This window comes from Dipteris shenzhenensis, chromosome 7 (genome assembly GCF_047967505.1).
Source record: "Dipteris shenzhenensis isolate YYH24624 ecotype China chromosome 7, Dip_SZ_1.0, whole genome shotgun sequence".
Lineage (NCBI taxonomy): Eukaryota > Viridiplantae > Streptophyta > Polypodiopsida > Gleicheniales > Dipteridaceae > Dipteris > Dipteris shenzhenensis.
Genome location: NC_141602.1, coordinates 36,262,340 through 36,283,880, shown reverse-complemented (window position 1 = coordinate 36,283,880; position 21,541 = coordinate 36,262,340). Strand labels below are relative to the sequence as shown.

Below are 21,541 nucleotides of genomic sequence, written 5' to 3'. Positions count from 1 at the left end.
TCTCTCTCTCTCCCCCCCCATCTCCCCCTATCACCAGTCCTGTATCTCTCTTGTACCAGTGCCATACCTCTCCTGTACGGGTGCCGTACCTCTTTCGTACAGGCACCGTCCATCCTCGTACCTCTTCCGTACAGTCTTGTACCTCTTTCGTACAATCCCCGTATTCACCGTCCATCCCTTGTACTCTCGTGCAGGCCGTCATACTCTCTTTGTACAGGCGTCATACCCTCTTCATTTAGCCTCTCATACCTTTCTGTACAAATTGTTGCACCGTCTCATTTAGACCGTCGTATCTTTTCATACAGATGTTCCAACTTTTGCCACCTTTGAGTCTTTCAGATTGTCGTACCTTTCCCACTTTTCAGCCTTTCAGCTCTTGAACCCCAGGCTAGGTTGAGCCCTTGGCCTAGCCCTGAGGGTTAGATATAGTCAAAGGGCAAGACAGATTTGCAAGTCATTTCTAATGGAGTTCCCCAAGAGGAAGCTGTTACCCTCTACTCCAGCTAGCAAGAATCCATCCTACGATGATATGGCTTTAACGCCCTACCCCTATGCCTTAGCATACCACAGATTTCAAAGCCAAGGAGACCCAAATGAGAAGATTTACTTCTTACAGCGAGAACTCAGGGAGGCAAAGCTTCACATCGCTTCTCTGGAGAAGGCAATCTCAGAAGTGAATAGGAATGGCAAACAAGAGGTAATCCAAGAAGTTTTGCAGCAATGTAGTATTGCAGCTCTTGCACCATAGCTTGTGACCAAGGTACTAGAAATTGTCACAAATCTATGGGACAAGAAATGACAACAATAATGCATAACAAGATTGACAAATGTGATGTTTATGGAGAGGTACAAGAGGAGGGAGCCATAGCAAGTAACAAGAAGATTTTACACATTAGGGGATTGCAAGATAGCTGCATTAACGGTTTTGATGAGGAAGGTGAATATATTGAGCAAGAGAAGAAGACCCGACTCAAGAAGGCAATACAAGAAATCAAATGGGATGAGGACATAGGCCTTATCACTCGAAAAGGGAATCAAGTATATGTCTACTTCAAAGAAAAGATTTCAAGAATCAAGATTCTCAGACAAACCAACAAGTTGAAGGGTACTAGAATTTGGTTATTTGAAGGGCTCACTCTGACTCAGCTAAACAAAGGGCAAATGAACTCACCAAAGTGACGGAAGTACTTAGAGAGGGAAAATGGGCTGTTTATCGAGATGGGCAAGGCACTCATTTGAGACTTCAAACCTAGATCCAAAGACTCTCAGTTTTAAACTGATGTTATTCAAATCTTTGCAAGAATTTGCTCTCAATGAGTTAAATGGACAAGAAAAAGATGTCGATACTCTTTGAAAATGGAGAGGTCACGAGGACAGGTGGGTGGCCCAAGGAATTGAGGAGAACACATGGGGACCACGAACGCTCGTAAGTTGTGGCATGAGAGATTCGCACATGTCAACTATGGTACTTTGACAGAAATGTAGAAGTCAAACATGGTTGATGGACTCCTACCAATTTGCACGCATTGACAGAGTCTGTAGAGCTTGCTTGGAGGGCAAGTAACATCGGGAGAGATTCCCACAGGAGGCAACATCAAGGACCAAGAGACTGTTGAAGCTCATCACAGTTGGTCCATATTTCAGATGGATGCTAAATCAACATTCTTGAACAGAACCTTGGAAGAGGAGATCTGCATAGATCAGGCACCTGGCTGTCAAGTTCTAGGTACCGCTTCCAAGGTATGCAAATTAAAGAAGGCTTAGCGCATCGATGAGTTATTTTCCAAGATCGGGTTGAAACGAAGTCCATCAGATGCTAATCTCACTCTCTTTACAGAGGGGGGGGGGAGTAGGCTGAACTATTGATCCTGTATGTGGACGATTTGATCCTTGCAGGTGACCACAAAGGGAAGATTTCTCAGGTCAAGGAGCTACTCAAAAGGAGTTTGAAATGATAAGATCTGGGATCTCCTTACTATTTCCAAAGGATACTTAATCTCTCTCCCCCTTTTTGGAAATGGAAAAACGAGACTGCTTGGCAAATTGACATGCTGGACACACATGTTTGAAATGCAAATGTCCAAAAATAGGCAAACCCTTTCACAAGCTCTTTTGTTTGCATCTCATTCAACCTTCTATAATTGATATGGCCAAGCCTTTTATGCCATAATTCAGCCTCTTGATCATGTTTTTGACCACTATTTGCGGCTGAAATCATCTGTAAAGGTAATGTAATACCTTGCTCTTCCTAGGGTTACATTATCTATAGGACTATTTCCTTGGGATTGAGGTCAAGCAGAACAAGGACAGCATTTTCATCTCACAAGAGAAGTACAGTCGGGAGCTATTGAAGCGGTTCGAGTTGGAGGACTTAAGGAGGCTGTGACACCAATGGAGATCCGGCAGAAGTTGAGTATTCATGACTCTTCCGATTTGGTGAATGCCAGCAGGTATCGAAGACTAGTAGGCAGCTTGCTTTACCTAACCAACACTAGGCCAGACATTTGTTTTCCATTCGGACTATTATGTCAGTTTTCTGCAAAACCCATGGAGACTCACTGGAAGGGAGGTTTATGAGTGCTGAGGTATCTTAAGGGTACTTGCACTTATAGTATTACTTACACCACAAGATTCGGAGTTGGGCGGTTTCAATGATTCAGATTGGGTAAGTGATGGTGACACCGGGTGTTCGACTATAGGATTTTATTTGTGCTTGTGTCAGGGGTCATTTCACGACTTGGCAAGAAACAACACTCGCTTGCCCTTTCTTCCATAGAGGCGGAGTACCGAGCTGCTTGCACTATAGCATGTGAGACGTTGTGGCTCAAGTGGATCCTCGAGGACATGGACATGACTCAAGAGAATGCAACGGTGGTTGTGTGCGACAACCAGAGTTGCATTGCCATTGCAAAGAACCCAATGTTTCATGCACGAAGGAAGGACATCGAAGTCAACTACCAGTTCGTATGGGAGCTCATCATCGACGGCATCATGAGCTGATGTACTATCCAACCATTGACAACCTATTGGATGTATTCAACCGAAGAAGCTCCCATAGAACACCTCATTCAACGCATGGGGATTGTCCCACATTGGTGTAATTGAGAGGGGGTGCTAGAGATTGGTGTCCTCACCTGTGAGCCTCCTTGATTTGAGCGGACAAGGGGGCATTAGATCATAGGGGACTGGGGTGGGGGGACTCAATACATAACTGCGTAGGATATGGTGCAGGAACAGCAGCAGGAAGAAGCCATAGAAGCATGGTAGGGAGTGCCCCACGGCAGGAGCAATTGAAGACCCTGGCATGCCTATTTATAGGGCCTGCCTGTCAAGTCAGGTTGCTTGTAAGGGGGGCTACCACGCCATAAATACCTTGGCCCCTCATTTGGCAATCACTCCTGCACTGAAGTCTTACAGCAGACAACGCACTAGGAGTCCTAGGAGGAGAGTTCTCATCATAGATTTTGCCTCACCCTTGAGGTGTTTGTTTTGTGCTCACACTGAGTTTGGTTTGCCCACAATTAGTGAAAGAATAAGCATAGTACTCAGCAAGGGTCTTAGCATGCCCTTTGCTCCAGCCCTTTGTGGCTTGTATTAGTTCTTTTCCCTTTTGGTGTATTTTGCACTTTGTCCCATAGGCCTTCCGCGGACGTTAATATCTTCTTTCTCTGTCTCTCGCTCTATAACAAGATGTTTCATCAGTGAGTTGATTCAAGTGAATGCGATTATCTTGAGATGAGTGTTATCCATTGCGTGTGTGTGGATTGAGTGACTGTTTCTTCCATTTCCAACATAGCCATATCATCGTATCCCAAATCAGGGTGAGCTGTGAGAACTGCGAGTACCTCACTATATTTGGTGATACACCAATACAGGAGAGCAAAACAGCCACTTTGCTCATCTTCTCCATGCATGGCTTTAGGGGTAGCTAGTTGCTGAAGGATAGACCCTTGAGTGCTCAGATGTTCACTAGGTGACTCTCCTTCCTTCATCTTGAGATTACATTTTTTTTTTTGTTTAATAAAAACTTTTGAATTGATGATTTTATTCCCGAAAAGATATTCAAGTTTTATCCACACTTCAAGTGCTGTCTTATCAAAATCCACATGGTGCATTAGATTGTCAGCAAGGCCTAGGCCAATGATAGCCAAGGCCTTATCATTCTTATTCTTGTTCTCCCAGTGAAGGAGATTTTTTTTTCCTGACTTCAGCTTCTTTTTCTTGCTATTTACTACATTCAAGATTCCTTCTCGCACGAGAAGAAGCCTGATCTTAGTTTGCCAGGTTGGGAAGTTCGTTCTAGAGAACTTCTCAACAAGTGCACTAATCTTCAAGGCATTCATAAAAATTGATTACAAAGATAAAATCAGCTTGTCAAAAGGCCTTAAATTTTACATTTGGAGGCGTGAATCCTAATGCAAGAGAGAGATTTGAAAAAGAGAGGTCCAAAGAATTGATGGAACTAATGCATCAAATTTCCTGCATGACGATTTTTGGAGGAAGATTGCATGACAGGCAGAAAATATGAGCCAAAAATATCCAAATGATATACAATTTGCTATAGGCTGCTAAGAATGCCTGGATGAAGAGAAATGATATGGCGAGTGGTAGTCTATCCCTCCTAGTCTGTTCAGGCGAAGGATCCGTTCAGGCGAAGGATCCCTCATCAACAACCAACAGTTCCTGTAATTAGTATAGCTACGTTCAATGTGAGTTAGCAGTTTCAAAGCATGTCAAACTAAAGGATATAGGTGGTAAATTTTGAAGTAGAAAGACTACTCATCAGAGCTGAAGGTGGTAGGTTGTTTGAAAAGTGGCATCTTCAAAAAAGGGGCTGGCTATATCTAGGTTATGCTGTAATGAAGGCAACTCCATCAAGAATAGGTAAACCTCTGGATGTATGCCGACACCTGCAGCCTTGAGCAACTACGTCATAGAACAACAATTAATTCATTTCAAGAGTGGAGCTCCAACAAAGGCCTACGCAAAGAGACGTGGGCAGCAGATTGGCGGCGGGTTTGTGAAGCACCAGCCAATGGCTTGAAGAGAGAAAAAGTAACCACTGCCTTAAAAAAACATCGTGTAGAATCAATTCCTTCGTTGGATATTCGGGTGATCCTTTCTCCACCAAAGTGACGAGTATAGCAGTAGCAAAAACCTCGAAGCGAGTGGGCGATTGTTGTGTGAGTACTGGCACAGAAAGTTTCATCAACTCTAATGTGGCAACAATTTCAGAATTGGGTAACCTTCCTCAGCAGAGGTTGAGTATTCTTCAGTTAGTTGGTAAGGCAGCTTGGAGAGATGTGGCCTCAAGCTGAGCAAAAAGATAGGGGGGCAGGTCTGCCTGGAGAATCTGTAGCAAGCAGTAGTCGGCTAGAACAAGAGCGTCTAACAGCTCAAGGTGCACGTGCAGGTTTTGGAGCAGGAATGATGGGCTGATGGGATGCTTCGTTCAGGCCACCATGCTCACAGTAGTGCAAAGAAATCAGGGACATGCACAAAGAGGAAACGCTGAGCTGGAAGAAAAAGTTCACGAATTGGCTCTGATACCATGTAGTAAAACATTGTTTGGGAGACAGAGAGAAGGACAATCACATGATGGGAGATAGGCTTGATGCACAACTGCCATGATAGAGGCCTTATTTATTCAGCCTTATCTGTTGATACATAGGATACCACACAAACACACAACACACACACGCGCACGTGATAGTGACACATGTCACACTTATCCTATCCACACCTAAGGACACTTCTTCACGCCCACACAAGTGAGGGGCACTCACTTTACCACTCTAGGACTCACACTAAGACTCCGATATCTAACAGCTACAGCACTGGTCATGCCACGCAAGCATGTTGGGTTTCTTCTCAGCCTCCAATGTAGTCCCATGTGTGCGGCCAGTGGCCTGTGTGTATCTGTTAGCATACTTGGGCTCGACCACGAGCTTGGCAGCTTGCTCAATGGTTTGGGGTTCGTGAGCCCCTACATCGAGGGATGCAAGTCCTGAATAAAACACAGCAACTTTCCATCTCAAATATATAATGCACAAAAAGAGGAAGGTTTCTAGAATCGCTGCAAATACTCCTGAATATAGTCACGAGGAACGTTTCGTCGTTTCCTCATTTCGACAAGTTTTGTTTCGTTTCGTTTCAACTTTTACAGACAAAATGGATATTCGAATTGATACTAAATATATAGCCTTATAGGGCGAATAAGATTTGCTATATTTAAGTTAGAGTGAACAAAGAGAAATACAAGTCAGGACACTAAAGAGGAAATTCAAAACACAAACACATTCTTCAAATTTATTTAAATTCAATCTCCTTTCTCAAGTTCGGATAGGTTTCGAAATGGGACTGGATATATACAAGGATAGGGGCAAATAAAATATGTTATATTCAAGTTTAGAGTGAACAAAGAGAAATACAAGTCAATATACCTAAAAAGGAAGACCATCCGCCGCTTAAACTGTACCCAAGTGGCTGGTTTCTATGGAGAATCCCTCATTGTACCGCCACCATTGTGTGAGCATAATCTTGCAAATGCATCCCTGCAAATAGGATGTGCTCCTCATCCTGTTTGGGGTAGAAGCGAAAACTTCATGAGCCATTCCTCCAGCTAATTTGCAAATGTCATCTTTAAACGTGTGCACTGTGAGCTTATCCTTGACAAGTTTCTGTCTTGGCCATCCCCAAACATACGGGCACATTACGCTTAAGGTTCACGTAACGATGAAACAACATCTCAGCACAACTGTCAAGAGGGAAGTCACTGTATGAGTGCAAGGCCTTGGACAACATATTATCAATAGTAGGCTGTTGTCCATAGCCAACAACCTATTTGAAATGTAGAGCAACCTGTCTGCCGCATGGGCTGTGTATGACTAAATTAAGACCAGATACATGTAACATTTTGATTTGCAAGTGTTTCCAGAGTATGCATATTCTTCCTTCAAGGTGATCCTCTTGCTGAAGGACTGCAACAAACTCTTGGTATAATGTAGTGATGCCTTGTATCAAAAGATCTTGTGCTGACCCCTCCACATCATCATCGGCTTGACCCAGTAGTTGAATTTCCAACTTGGAAATTATAGCTTTTTGATTTTGCCACTCCATGCACTTATCTTTATACTTACCCAATGTGGAGGTGTATGCAAGCTTTAAACTATTGAATTGTTGAGCTTCTTTTGGATGCCCTTGAACTTGATCATTAAGCACGCGGAGTTGGAGTTCTTGAGTGTCTAATTCTGCTTTAGTGTGCACAAGTATCTCCCTTGATTCCATGCCTTCCTTCTCTAGTGCTTGAATTTGATGTTCACCCTCTTTGAGGCTGTTTTGCAACTCATTGTTTGTGTCTAATGTGGCATGGAGCTGATCCTCTTTAAGTAATAATCTTTCATTTACTTGCACCAATTTCTTTTTGATATCATCACAAGTGGCTTGCATATGGGGGAGGGATAACTCGACCTTTTCCTTTTGGCTCAAGGCCTTAGATAGCTGTAGGTGTTTATGTTGGAGAGAAACCGTGGCTTGTAGGGCATTCTCTCTACTCTCTGCTAGAGCATTATTTATAGCTCATTGGTGGCGCAATGGGACCATGAACCCCTCGCTGTGTACTCCTTGCCAAATGCATCTAGATGCAAAGACTGCAAAATAAAAGATGAGAGGAGGATCGGTCTCTATCCCACCGCTGTGGACTATGATGTGAAGCCAAAGCAACTCTAGGCATGCTAGCTGGTGTGGTAAAAGGACCAACTGTGCTCAAATGTATACTAGTGGGTCGGCCCAAGATAGATGGTTCCATTTGCCAAGGTGTGCAGAGGGCTGTAAACTGACAATGTGAAGCCAAAGCAACTCTATGCATGCTAGCTGGTGTAGTAAAAGGACCACCTGTGCTCAAATGTACACCAGTGGGTCGGCCCAAGATAGATGGCTCCGTTTGCCAAGTTGTGCAGAGAGCTGTAAACTGGATGATGGCCTCAAGCCCGAAAAAAAGATGCTTGGAGGTACAGAGAATGTGTTGTTTGTGCCAAGGTAATCCCCATACTAGGGAGCAGTCTGCTCAAAATGAAATGGTCTGAAGGATTGATATCCAAAACTGTGTCGAGCAGGCTGCTGAAGCTGAACGGTCTGAAGGACTGATATCCATAAACCCTCCGCGTGGCGGGGAGAAAGCATCATGGCTGTCCGAGTCTTTGTAATAGAGAGTTTGCCCACCTAGCCAAACAGTCCGACTGATGCCCATGCTAGGGTACAGGTTCCTTGCCTTTGTCCGATATGCATGTGCAACAACTTGGTTGAATTGCTAGCGAATCTGAGCTAGTACTTCATTCTTTATTTCCTCGCTAATTGATGCTGATCATTTAGTGCAATCTGAGCTAGTACTTCATTCTTTATTTCCTCGCTAATTGATGCTGATTGGTTTGCATAGTTACTGATCTAGGGGCTTCAAGTCTTTCTCTGTTTAAGGAAATTCTTTTAATTGGAAGATATTCACCAATGTGAGCTTTCAATTGCCATAGCTGTCGTTCAATTCTGTATTCCGGTCCAAGAAAATGACGTCACATGAGTTTTGTCACCTTTTTGTACTTTATTGTTGAAATTTCCACTTGGGGGTTTTGAGCCTTTGAAACTAACTTTCAGTGTGGGAAACTTGCTTGTGGAGATAGAACTGAATTTTAATCAATGGTGATCAAGATTTTGTCAAAACTGTAGTGTTTGAACTTAATTCCTGCACTTTGTGATTATGCCCAAAAGTGATAATACTGACTTGGAAAATGTGCCAAGATGTTGGGCTTTTGATGCTCATGGAGATGGAATAGTCAAACGGACGACAATGCAACAGGAGAACTCGGATGTAAAAGGAGGAAGAGACACATGACAATCTATCCGCCATGTCTACATACATTAAAGTTTGTCACATGGCAGATAGGGTGAGCTTTCACAAGCTGACGCATGGCATCTGCCACATCATCAAGGTTACATTAACAAGGGTTTGATTAACTTAACCTATCTTGGGTTACTGTGTGTAACTGAACTGAACTATCCTTATTATTGTGACCGAACCTCATATAATTAGGACCAAAAGCCCAAGTCCATTTACACATGCAGCTGCTATATTTTCCATAGAACTCACCCATTCTGACACTAAAATGGACCCAGCGTGTGAGGATGAGTGCAAACACAAGCCCCATTAGAAGGCAACACATTTATAATCTCTACATCCCCCATTGGTGGAAGGCTATGATACCATGTAAAAGTGGAGAGGCAAGAGAGAGATACGAGTGACGAAGTACACCATAGAAACCTGCAATGTACAACTGTTTGAAGAGTGAAGAGGAATGAGAATATATACAACTTATCCCTTGGTTAGGAATGAGTACACCATAGAAACCTGAGATGTACAACTCTATTGAAGAGTGAAGAGGAATGAGAATAGATACAACTTATCCCTTAGGGTTAGGTTTTCCCATGTGTTAGACCTTAGTATATGGTGCAATTTACACCATTCTTAACATTTGCTTCTGCACTAATGCAGGAAATATTCTGAGATGCACAACTCAAATCCATTGGATATGAGCTGGTGACTTGAGAGGAGATAGTATTGTATTGATATGTCAAGATCATATGCATTGTTTTGAGTTTAGGATGCTAGTTCAGACTATTTGTGCTCGGAAATGTGCAAAATCTTAACACAATTGCGATGGAGCCATGTTGAAATTTCCATCCCATAGGCTGAATGGGATTAGTGTCCTGTGTAGGATGAGCACGGATTTATTTTATGTGGAGCAATCAGTTTATATGGGGGAAATTTTTCAAGGTGCTGCAAAATCCAAATGCATCCTCATCAAGGTTAAGAACTTTTGTATTCGGCTCATAACTAATAATTAGCTTTTGATGGAGTGTTTTTGGAGTGGATTGGCTGCTCATGCCAGCTGGGGAAACTTTGCTAGGTGAACGTTTGTGCTACGTGGTAGTATTGTATTAGTGAAGTAAGCTGGGCGTCTTAGTGGTAGTTTGTCTTCAGCAGTAAGCTGGGCCGTCTTAGTGTTTCCGTGAATGCTATTGAGGAGAGCCTATCATGGACTCTGAAGATGCTGCAGGGTAAACGTTAAATGCTTCACATGCTGTGGGGAGTGGAGACACTGCCTTTGGCCTCAGCTTCTTAAACTAGAGAGCTATGGTGATCGCAGAACACTGAAACACGAGGGTTCAAAAAGGAGGGGGGGGCCGGGGGGGGGGCATGGGGGTTGCAAGTATTTAATTTACAGGATTTTGAAAATGTCTTTTTTTTGATGCAGGTTAAGTTTTACCCCAGTTCGTTCGCAAGGCACTATCAGCTTCTTTCCCCTTGTGGAATCTGGATTCATGCATTCAAGCTCGAGTCTTAGGGGGCCTTTGTCTATGAAATTATTTACCACTCCGCCCCTACTAAAAAAAAAGATTTTGTTCCTTTTTTTTCCCCCCTGTTCTTATGACTCTTCGAGTGCTCACTTGCAGTAGAAAAGGAGAAAAGTTTCAGCTTGCTTAGATGAAACACTCGTAAGGAATAGTGGGCATTTTTGGATGTTCTGAGTGAAAATCAGGACGACTCTAAAGGGAACTAATCTGGGGTGATCTGCACATGGGTGTGTAAGGAATACAACCTCTGTTGGTATTGTGCGCATATGCCTGTTTGAGAGCTTGAACACATCCATGCATCTGATGTTGACTTTGCTTGCAGTCAATGTCATATTTTCATGTTTAGTGTATTGAAAGCCTTGCATTGGTTTCACATGCACGTATCATAGGCCTTCATATGGGCGTAGGTTATAGAGTAGCTGGAGCAACTAATGAGTGATTTGTTTGTGGATCCTCTAGGTGAGCTTAATAGCATTTTATATAGTATTATTATCCTTTTCATGTTTATAAAATAATCGACACTTGGCCCTAGTCTGATTCATTAGCTTAGTGCATTATGCCAATTCACGTTGCATGATCTATTTATCAAGTCAAACATGTTCTTTAAAACATGGAGCAATCTCTACTATAAGCTTGTAAACTATTTTCACACCACTTTTGGAGAAAGTTTTATTTGTTTAGTGAAAGAGTGACCTTGGTAACCATTTTATCCCAATTTATTTGAAAATCAATTATTTGGTGTTTGTTTGCAACATTGAAGTTTCTAGTAGCATACATTGCACCAAGCTTGCATGATAGATATTCATTGGTATCATCTTTCAAACATTGAAATTCATCATGGTATTGAAATTTACTTTATGTTTTGTGTTTTTGCAGACAATTAATTATACCACTCGGCCACAAGCATCCCACCACCTTGTTTCCCAAGGAATAAAAGAACAAAGATGACACAAATCTAAATAAGAAGGATCTAAAATTTTTTCCTCATGCTTTTTGCATATGTAAAGGAACTTAAGCTCTAATAATTGTGTTGCGTTTTGTTTTTTGATAAAGAAATAGTTACATGTGTTGTCTTTTATCATGCACATGGATGTTTAGAAGTTTTCTCAAGTAAGATTTAAAAAAAGACTTTGAATGAAATCTCTAGAGGTGTGAGAACACATTTATTCACATGAGTGCATAGCTATGCAAGCAACAATAAGTCAATGCAATTGTATGTAAAGCTATTCACTTAGATCCATAGGTGCCCTTGCAATTTATAAACCTAGGTAATACTATACGCGTCCTTTATATTAGCACCTACTTTTCGGAATTCTTAATGCTACAAGTATCTATGTTGTGCATGCATGCATGCTTTCATCCTACAAGAAAGGATAACCAATACATATGGATATGCTTTGTTCTAGCAATACAATGAATTTTCGCTATATATAATCTACTAAGGGAAAAACATTTCTCGACTTTCGAATAATTAGAGAGAGAGAGAGAGAGAGAGAGAGAGAGAGAGTTTATTAAAGTCTTTAGAAGAGCGATGGGTCTATGAGATTGTACATGGATTGAAGGCGGTAAGACATCTTTGGTCTAAGAAGGTGAGGAAACGGGAGAGTAGCATGAAGCTATCTCTAAAAAGGCAATAAAAGTGTTCTCGGATCTTGTAGTATATTGTGCATTCAAAGATGAAATGTTCCTTTGGCTCGATCTCTTGCAGCTCACACAAGACACGGAGGTGGCTCTCCTTAGGTACATCGTTTAGTCTAAATGCGGAGTTATGTGAAGGGACTCGGAAATACCCAATAGAGATTCTCAGTGAATGGGGGAGGTGAATGTGAGTATAGCCAAAAGGACCAATAAAACCCTCAGTCGGTAGTGATTTGTGTAAAAGCCACGCTTCATCAAAAGCTCTCATGGTTCTTTGAACATGTGATGACTTGGAATGTTGTATCAAGTCGTAGTGGAGATGATTCAAACTCAACTTGAATGACTTGGTAAGAGCTTACGGTTTGTTGAGAATTAGTCGTCGTGATAGCATGATAACTTGAAGACGCTCCACTTGAGCTCTCTCTGCATCTGAGAGATCGGGCTCCCAACAACGGATACCATATATCCCAGTTGGCCAGACCAAAGAGTCAAACAAGAGAGCCTTGGTCGGGGAATCCTTAAAATGTGAGTGGAAGCATTATCTCTCTAGCTTGGCTAAGGAGGTATATCCTCTACTGAGATGGGCTTGGATCACTCCTCTCATTGTAAAAACAAGGTCTAAAAAGAGAGGCCCTTGCCTGAGACTTTGCCATGACATCCCAGATGATCTCCTGGTCATATCCCAACTCCTACGGTCGCCTACTGAGTCAAGCCCTTAATATCGTATCAAAGGCTTTGTTGAAACCCACAAAGCGACAATAAAGATAGATAGATAGATAGACAAGTAGACAGATATACAGAGATAGACAGACATGCAGATAGATAGAGAGATAGATAGATAGATAAGATAGAGAGACAAAGAGACAGAGAGATAGATAGAGAGATAGAGAGATATATAGATAGAGATAGATAGATAGATAGATAGAGATATAGAGATAGATATATAGAGATATAGAGATAGATAGATAGATAGAGATATATAGATAGAGATAGAGATAGAGATAGAGATAGAGATAGAGATAGACATAGAGATAGAGATAGAGATAGAGATAGAGATAGAGATAGAGATAGAGAGAGAGATATAGAGAGATAGAGATATAGAGAGATAGAGATATAGAGATATAGACAGAGACAGAGACAGAGAGACAGACAGAGAGATAGAGACAGAGACATAGACAGAGAGACAGAGACAGAGACAAAGACATATAGAGACAGAGACAGAGACAGATATATATAGAGAGATATATAGAGATATATATAGAGATATAGAGAGACAGAGATATATATATATATATATATAGAGAGAGAGAGAGAGAGAGGGATAGGGATAGGGATAGGGATAGGGATAGAGATAGAGAGATGTATAGAGAGATAGAGATAGAGATAGAGATAGAGACAGAGACAGAGACAGAGACAGAGGCAGCAGAGACAGAGAGATAGGGATAGGGATAGGGATAGGGATAGGGATAGGGATAGGGATAGAGATAGAGATAGAGAGATGTATAGAGAGATAGAGATAGAGATAGAGATAGAGATAGAGATAGACAGAGATAGAGATAGAGACAGAGACAGAGACAGAGATAGAGACAAATAGAGAGATAGAGATAGAGATAGAGATAGAGATAGAGATAGAGATAGATAGAGGTGTAGATAGATAGATAGATAAAGAGAGATAGATAGATAGATAGATAGTGATCATACATCCAATTGTCATTGCGAGAGATCGAAAACCCAAAAAGGAAAAAGTGACGAGGGGGAGTCCTTGGTCATCTACCAATTGGTCAACTATCCATCTGAGTGGTTGAACCTATGTATGTTGTTTGTGAGACCAACTCCATGGGATGACGTAGGAAAGACGAGGAGCTTATCTGACAATGGCTCTCGATCTAGTGAGGATTGAAGTTAAGAAAGAAAATCATTGATGGATCGTTACTGGTGCTCAGCTGATCCAGGTCCCTTCTCAGTAGTATCTGTGAGGTAGCCCATTGTTTGATTAGTGTTATCGTCACTCCAATGGCCTATCTCTTGAGTCGAAAAGAAGGTGTTTGCTCAAGGTCGGGTCTGCTGAGTTGTGCACTTTGGCTCTCTCTAGATTTGGTCCTTGGCTGTCCTTGGCTCAAATCAGTGGAGGAAAAATTCATGATTGTGCTATGACATGGCTGCAACGATCCCTCTTGTCCTCTTCTCTATGCTGATGAGTTGTTTCTCTATCTATTGATGACCTAGTTCATGTCCTAGTCGGCAAGCAGAATGGATGGAGCCTCCAGACTTATTCACAAACTATGGCAATGTGTCCATCTGTAGTCCTAAGCCTGCAAACCATATCTATGTTCGAGTGTACCAACTCTAATTCCCCTTTGCCTCCAATGCCATAGACAAAGTTAGGCTAGCCATGGCAATCTATACCATCCAGATGTCTTGGTACCAAAGTCCTAACTCTATGGAAATAAGTGACCACTTGAAAGACTCTGTTGAGCTATAGAGGAGTCGCGCTGCTATTTTGAGTACATTGCAAATGGATTGGTACCTTAGCCCCAATCTTGGCAAATCTATTGAATGAAGTGGTTTGTATCAGTTCCGTCTCCCCCCCCCCCCCAACCACCACCACCAACCCCTAGACCCTTAACACCATTCCACAAGGCAAGGGATCCCATGAGTCTGAAAAACTACAAGAGCATCATGATCAGACATTTTATGTCCAAGATTTATGCTGCAGTACTTGACACCCACTTCATCCTCGTTGCGAGATTTAGAGTGATGGGGCAGTCAAGCTTTCAAGCAGATCATAATACGATGGACCATCTTCACATTGAGTGATGTCATCGAGGAGGCTCGAGCACGGAATTGTCATACATCCCAGCTGGACAAACAAGTGAATCAAATAAAAGAGACGTGGTATTGGGTCCTTAAAATGCAAGGGAAAATAGTGATGCTTGAGTCTAGCCAGTGTAGCATATCCTTTGCTCAAACAAGCCTATATGCCTGGATGCATCGTGAAGATTGGGACCAAGAAGAGAACTCACAAATCAGGTGCCTCAGTCAAAGGTAACTTGCTCTTGATGTGCGGCTACACAGAATGTGATGAAGATCTCAACCTTGGTTTTACCAGGTTGATCTTGTGTCTCGTAGACTGATTCGAGTGCAATCAAATGCTGTTGGAGGCACTTAATTGAGAAAGAGAGTAGAACCACATCATTTGCCTATAGTAGATTTGAGATAACAAGCCAACTAAGGTGGAATCAGCACCTCCCAGAGTCAGTGATGAAGAACTCGAGCTCGTCGATGTATAGGTGAAATAAGGTCGGTGATATCAAGCAACCTTGTTTGACCCCAATTGTGCTCATGATGTATGTTGTCCATCTAGTTGATGTACTGACTCTGCCTGATACCGGCTCATATAATGTTCGGAGTGACCTGTATGATGTCTTGATTGTCCCCCAAACTAAGTAGTCTGAATAGTCGGGTTGTGGTACAATGTCAAAGGATTTGTGGGAATCCGCAAAGCAAAAGTAAACTCTCTACCATTGTGTAGCTTGGGAGTTGCGTGTTTGATGGTGAAGAGTGAATAGGAAGTAGGGCATGACAAATATGGGAGGTTTAGTTTAGGTTGACGATGAAGGCCATAAATTTTGCATGCATAATGATCAGGTCAGCGAGAGGGGATATGGAGCTCCACTCCAAAAACCTTTGCTAGAAATCCTTGGAATAATGGTGTTAAGGGTTTAGCTGGTGGTGGTGGTGGTGGTGGGGTGTGTGTGTTGAGGAACCATCTCAACATCATATGTTCGATATGTGCATAGCACTAACCCAATAGAGTGCTATGAAGGAAAGGGTTAGAAGTCCTAACCCTAACCTTGAAGGGGTTTGCATATATTCTACTTTTCAAACTAAATCTAGTGTATAGTTAGTCATTTGTGGTGTGCTCTCTAACTGTGCCCTCCTCATCTCTACTCTTCTCCTCTCCTCTCTCCATATTTGTTCATGGTATCAAAGCTCCCTTGCCTTCTGCTGAGGCATTGTGATCATTGCAAGAGTGTGAGAGAGATTGAGAGATCGAGAGTTCTTTAGTGTTATCTACCGTGAGAGACTTCCGTTCATTTTTTTGAAAGAATTTTTGTCGAATTCTACTTATTCCATTATTGAGAATTTTCATTGTTGAGAGAAAGAGAGATTAAAGGTTCCTTCTAATGTATTGTGAGAAAAGAGCAGTTTATTCTTCTTGTCTCAGAGAGAAATAGAGAGAAAGGTTTCTTCGTGACTCAGATAGAGAGATGTATTTCGTGTCCAAAGAGTTTTGTGGAGAGAGGACTCTAGTATGCTCTATCATCTACAGAGAAACCCTTCAAGCTTCTAAGAGTATCAAGCTCATTAAGCAACTTGACTCTACAGTCCAGACGGCCTCCTTGACGGCTTTTTAGTGAATTGCTAGTTATAGACTTAGCTAGTAGTGCTAGTTATTTATCTTTTAGCTTCTATGGCACCATCTTTATTACAAGCTTTCTTTTTTGCTTCTTTTAATCACGTACTTCTTATGTGAACGAGTTAAATTTTCGTACAGGATATGGCGGTGAACTCTCAACCACCGGACGATTCTAGCGCTCATTATCTCCATACCGACGAGTGGCTCTACAAACATCAATGCCGGCCCCTTCTCTGTAGACCCGAATAGTGCCAGGACTGTAACCCCTTACACACCTTACCTGCACCTCTTGCACAACGACGATGGGCTCCCATCGACTCCCTTTGCTTGTCGTGGATGATGACAAAATCTTTAAGATTCTCTCGAAATCCTAAAGATTTTGTTCATCGACCTTATCTTCACATTACGTGGCAACTACCAAACAAGTGACACGTGGCTTGCTCGCCAATCAACATGTGATAGCCCTATTAGACGTGTCATCAACCTAGGGTTAGTAGTCTAAAGGAAGCCAGGTAGCACCCTATCCGATGCCACATCACCACCGACGCAGTGCCACATTAGCATCCCTATTCTTGTGCCATGTCCATGCCTCCATGGCATCTGCCAACTATCACTGCCATGCTAGCAACGATGCCACATCATCAACCTAGCCAAGGGTGTCACATCATCAGGGCCTCATCACCCTGCATAGTCAATTGCCACATCATCTATGCCATGTCAACAGATCCACATTAGCAAATCTGCCACCTCAGCACTACCATGTGGCAATCCCCTAATAGGCACAGGTACCCCACACACAGGCATTGTAGGTGCACCTAGCTACCATATCATCATAGGCTCTAGTGGGACATCCCTTGGTAGGCAGACCTATGCATGTGACTCACCCTGCCACACCATCATTGTGCATTTTACACCCTTTTTTGCCCCTCCACCTAGATCAAGTCATATCTCTTGATCCATGAAGAATTTGAGGGCGCTACAAAAGGAAAAACGCTCAATTTTTTGTGCTCTACAAGCTCGTCACATCATGCACACATTTCGGCACAAGTATCACACACTTTTGAATCTCGGCATCAAATCCACTTCTTGCATTCACATCAACCTCTACATCGACACATCTGATCGATCACCTAAAACGAACAAAGAAAAGGAATTATTTGGTGCTTTTTCATCGCTCGATGGTTGGTCTAGATCTAGATCAGACTAGATTAGATCATCCATAGCCGAGAGAACTCCAAAGCAGCCAATTAAAGCCATGCCCAAAAAATAGTTCCTACTCAAAGTCAGTCCCTACTCTCACATGCGGCTTCACATCATTACATTCTCTGAAACTTGACATTCCACAATTCACTGAGCAGACTTCAGAGTTTTTCAGAGGCATTGGCCGATTGATCACCAGTGGACAGATTGCACATTTGTTCATTTTGCATACACATGCCACCATTGTAAAGCCTATTTGGCAATTTTCCAGCATTATGCACATCATTTAAGCCTTGTAAAGACTCTTGGCTATTCCGGCATCATTTGCCACAAGCCTTGTACCAAATTGGATATATATTGCAGTGCTATCAGTCTATCTTCACGATAGTTCAGATTTCACTTGATACAGATAGTGTATCACAGTTGATTCAGACAGTGATTTTCACAGCACTTTGAGTACATTTCTTGGACCATGTCTATGACTAGCAACCTCAATTTGGAGGCATCTGCTAAGCTAGACAAATCCAACTATGGCACATGGAAATACCGAATGGAGACCATTCTTGTACCTCAAGAAAAATGGGAGTATGTGGATGGGTCTACACCTAGACCATTGGATGATCCAGCCAGAGTAACTCCACTCCCATGGTTGTCGTAGCACCAGCAGTAGCGGGATTTATAGCTGCACCACTAGGGTCTACACCTGTAGTAGATCCTACCATTGCTCAAGCACAGGCAAAATGGGACAAGAAAGACAAATATGCATATCATTTGATCAAGCAAAATGTCCAAGATGTCATGCTAGGACAACTCAACATAGTCAAGACATCCAAAGAAGCATGGGATATGTTCGCAGCTCTTTACAAGTCTAAGAACACTTCCAAGATTCTCACACTGAGAAACCAAATCAACTATAGTTTCCACAATAGCAATGAAACCGGTGATGCTTATGTACTCAAAATCAAGAATTTAAACAATCAACTCGCAGTAGCAGGAGAGATCATGAATCCCACATAAATGGTTCAAGTCATCCTGAATGGACTAGGAGAGGGATACGAGAATCTAGTCTAGAGTATTGCCATTCAATGATAAATTCCAACACTGAAAGAGCTACAGTCAGTGTTACTTGGTGAAGAACTCATGGCTCAAGCCAGTCATGCACGCAAAGGTCATTCTAATGATCAAGAATTCATAGGTTCAGATAGAAGCAGAGGCAGAGTTAGATCATGTAAAACGAAGTGGTCATCATCAGCAAAATCAGCATAAGCATCATCCTTGGTGGCCTAAACATTAGCAACCAAGAGGAAATCATTCCAATAGAGGAAGATGCCAACGATGAGGGAATGCATCCACCAATGTGTCAACCATTCAGTGCAACTACTGTCATAAGTTTGGACACTATGAAAGAGGTTGCCGCAATAAACAGTATGACCAAGGTGGTCAAACCAGCAACAATCGAGGGAATTTTCATGGAAGAGAAAATCATCATGGTGGACATTCAAGTCAGAGTGCCAATGAAGCTAAGAACATGTTTCTTGCAAGTGAGGATATGCAGAGGACTTATAGACTGTATCTTGACATTAATTGCAATTTAAAAGGGGAACGCAATTATCAAGTCAATCAAGCAGACCATGATCCTTGGTACATCGATAATGGTGCATCATCCCATATGACAAAGCATCCGGAATAGTTCAAGGAGATGAAACCATTAGAAGGATAGAAAAACATTATCTATACGGTAGATAACACACCAAATCTAGTTCAAGGGAAAGAAATTGTCATTATGAACAATTTCACTAGTACGAAAGCATTGGTGAAAGATGTACTCTATGTTCCAAAGCTCAGCAAGAACCTCTTGTTAGTTGGAAAAATGACGGAACATTACTATTGAGTCATCTTTGACGTAGATGAATGCACTATCAGAGACAAATCCAAAGGATATCAGCTAGCAGGAAAAGCAGTCAAGGAAGGACACTTGCTCAAAATACTAGCTTCAATTTTAGATTTTCATGCCACGTCAGCTCAACTACAATAGATGCCACTTTCCGCAGCAAGAGATATGGACATGTCAATTTCAAAAGCTTGATATAGCTCAGAAATTAGAATATGGAAGTTGGAATTCCTAAGCTTTAGTTTCTTGGAAAAGTTTGCGAAGCATGTTTCTTTGGTAAACAAAAGCGAACCAACTTTTGCAGAAGCACCACTCAAGCTAGAGGTATTCTTGATTTGACTCATACAAATGTATGGGGTTATGCCTAGAACTGCATCATCAATGGTTCACTTTACTACTTGACTTTCATCGATGACCACAGTAGATATTGTTGGGGCTATTTTTTGAAAAAGAAATTTAAAGTGTTTTCAAGATTTTAAGAACTCAAAGCCATGGTTGAGAACCAGAGAGGCAGAAAGATCAATATGAGATTAGGTAGAGGATGTGAATACATATCTTCAACATTCATGAACATTCATGAACTTTTGTAGAAGTAATGGCATTTGGAGACAATTCACTTGTTCAACTATTTCTCAGCAGAATGCAAGAGCTGAAAGGAAGAACGGTAGCTTAGTAGACAGTGCTAGAGTAATGCTCAGTGATCAGAATCTTCCAAATCAGTATTGGGCAGAAGCAATTGCCACTACAAACTACTTGCTTACCCAACCGAACTGATTAAGGGTATGACACCTTATGAAGCATTCACTGGACACAAGCCATGCATTGGGCATCTCCGCATATTTGGTTGCATAGCATATGCCCACATACATGATCCCATCAACCGTAAGGTCATTATCTCCAGAGATGTAATTTTTGATAAAGAATTGGAATGGAAAACATCAAATTCTTAGGAGATAGACACCCCGATTGCTTGGTCACATACAGAAAAGGTTGAAGAAGAAGAGCAAGAGTTGCCAGAGACACCTCGAGAAGGTCAAGAGTTGCCAAAGACATCCTAAGAAGAGCAACAACTCTAACAATCTACTAGGGAAAGTAGACCACTAGCTAGATTGACATATGGTCAAAAAGGCGAAGCAATAGAGGTTGAAACTACCAATTATGCTCTTACGACTACCATCATGGCTACAAAAGAGCCATGATGGTAGGCAGAGAACCAAGCTCTCAAAGATTTTGGGAAGAAGGAGGAAAATGGGGAAGAAGAAGAGATGTGGCAGAAATGGGCTCAAGGGGGATCAAAGGGCTCTGATACCATGTTGGTAAACTGAAAGGAAAAGGGAAGAGTGGACACAAACTCAGAATACTTGCATTATGGAATGAAGAAGAGTGAGGTCCTTAAGTAGGCTCCTCATACATGCTCACTGACATCACTAATGACTTGCAGAGCTCCACAATCATCTCCTCATCTACTTCAAAGATGCAGTTGACAAGCCAGAATGGCAAATTGCTATGAATGAAGAAATGGAAGCTTTGTACAAGAATAATACTTGGGAATTATGCGACCTTCCACCAGGAAAGAAGGCCATCACAAACAAATGGGTTTACACAATGAAGTATAATCCAGATGGAAGTATTGAAAGATACAAAGCTAGATTAGTTGTAAAAGTATTTTCACAACAATATGGTCAAGATTATGATGAGACTTATGCTCCAGTAGCAAAGATGGATTCCATATGATTCTTGGTATCACTAGCGACACTCAGCAGATGGAATGTGTACCAGCTAGATGTCAAGAATGCTTTTCTCAATGGTTACCTAGACAAGGAAGTCTACATGCCACAACCAACTTATTTTGAACTTGGGAAAGAGCATCAAGTTTGCCATCTAAATAAAATTCTCTACAACTTAAAGCAAGCACCCAGAAGTTGGTACAATAAAATTGACAAGTATTTTGCTAATCTAGGATACATGAAGTCTAATGCAGACTCAAT

At 41.9% G+C, this 21,541-nt stretch overlaps 1 protein-coding gene across 2 annotated transcripts in view; it reads left to right on the top strand.

Annotated features, from left to right (window-relative positions):
- Positions 1–11,403, top strand: part of LOC147900284 (uncharacterized) — a 60,976-nt gene extending 49,573 nt beyond the window's left edge. The window contains exon 4 of one of the 2 annotated variants that reach the window (XM_087377350.1): positions 11,281–11,403. In XM_087377350.1, coding sequence (XP_087233476.1) covers positions 11,281–11,352 — 72 coding nt within the window. In that variant the 3' untranslated portion in view covers positions 11,353–11,403. Of the gene's footprint in view, positions 1–10,304 lie in introns of both variants that reach the window. The other variant, XM_087377348.1, reaches the window with a different exon arrangement.
- The last annotated feature ends 10,138 nt before the right edge of the window (positions 11,404–21,541 follow it).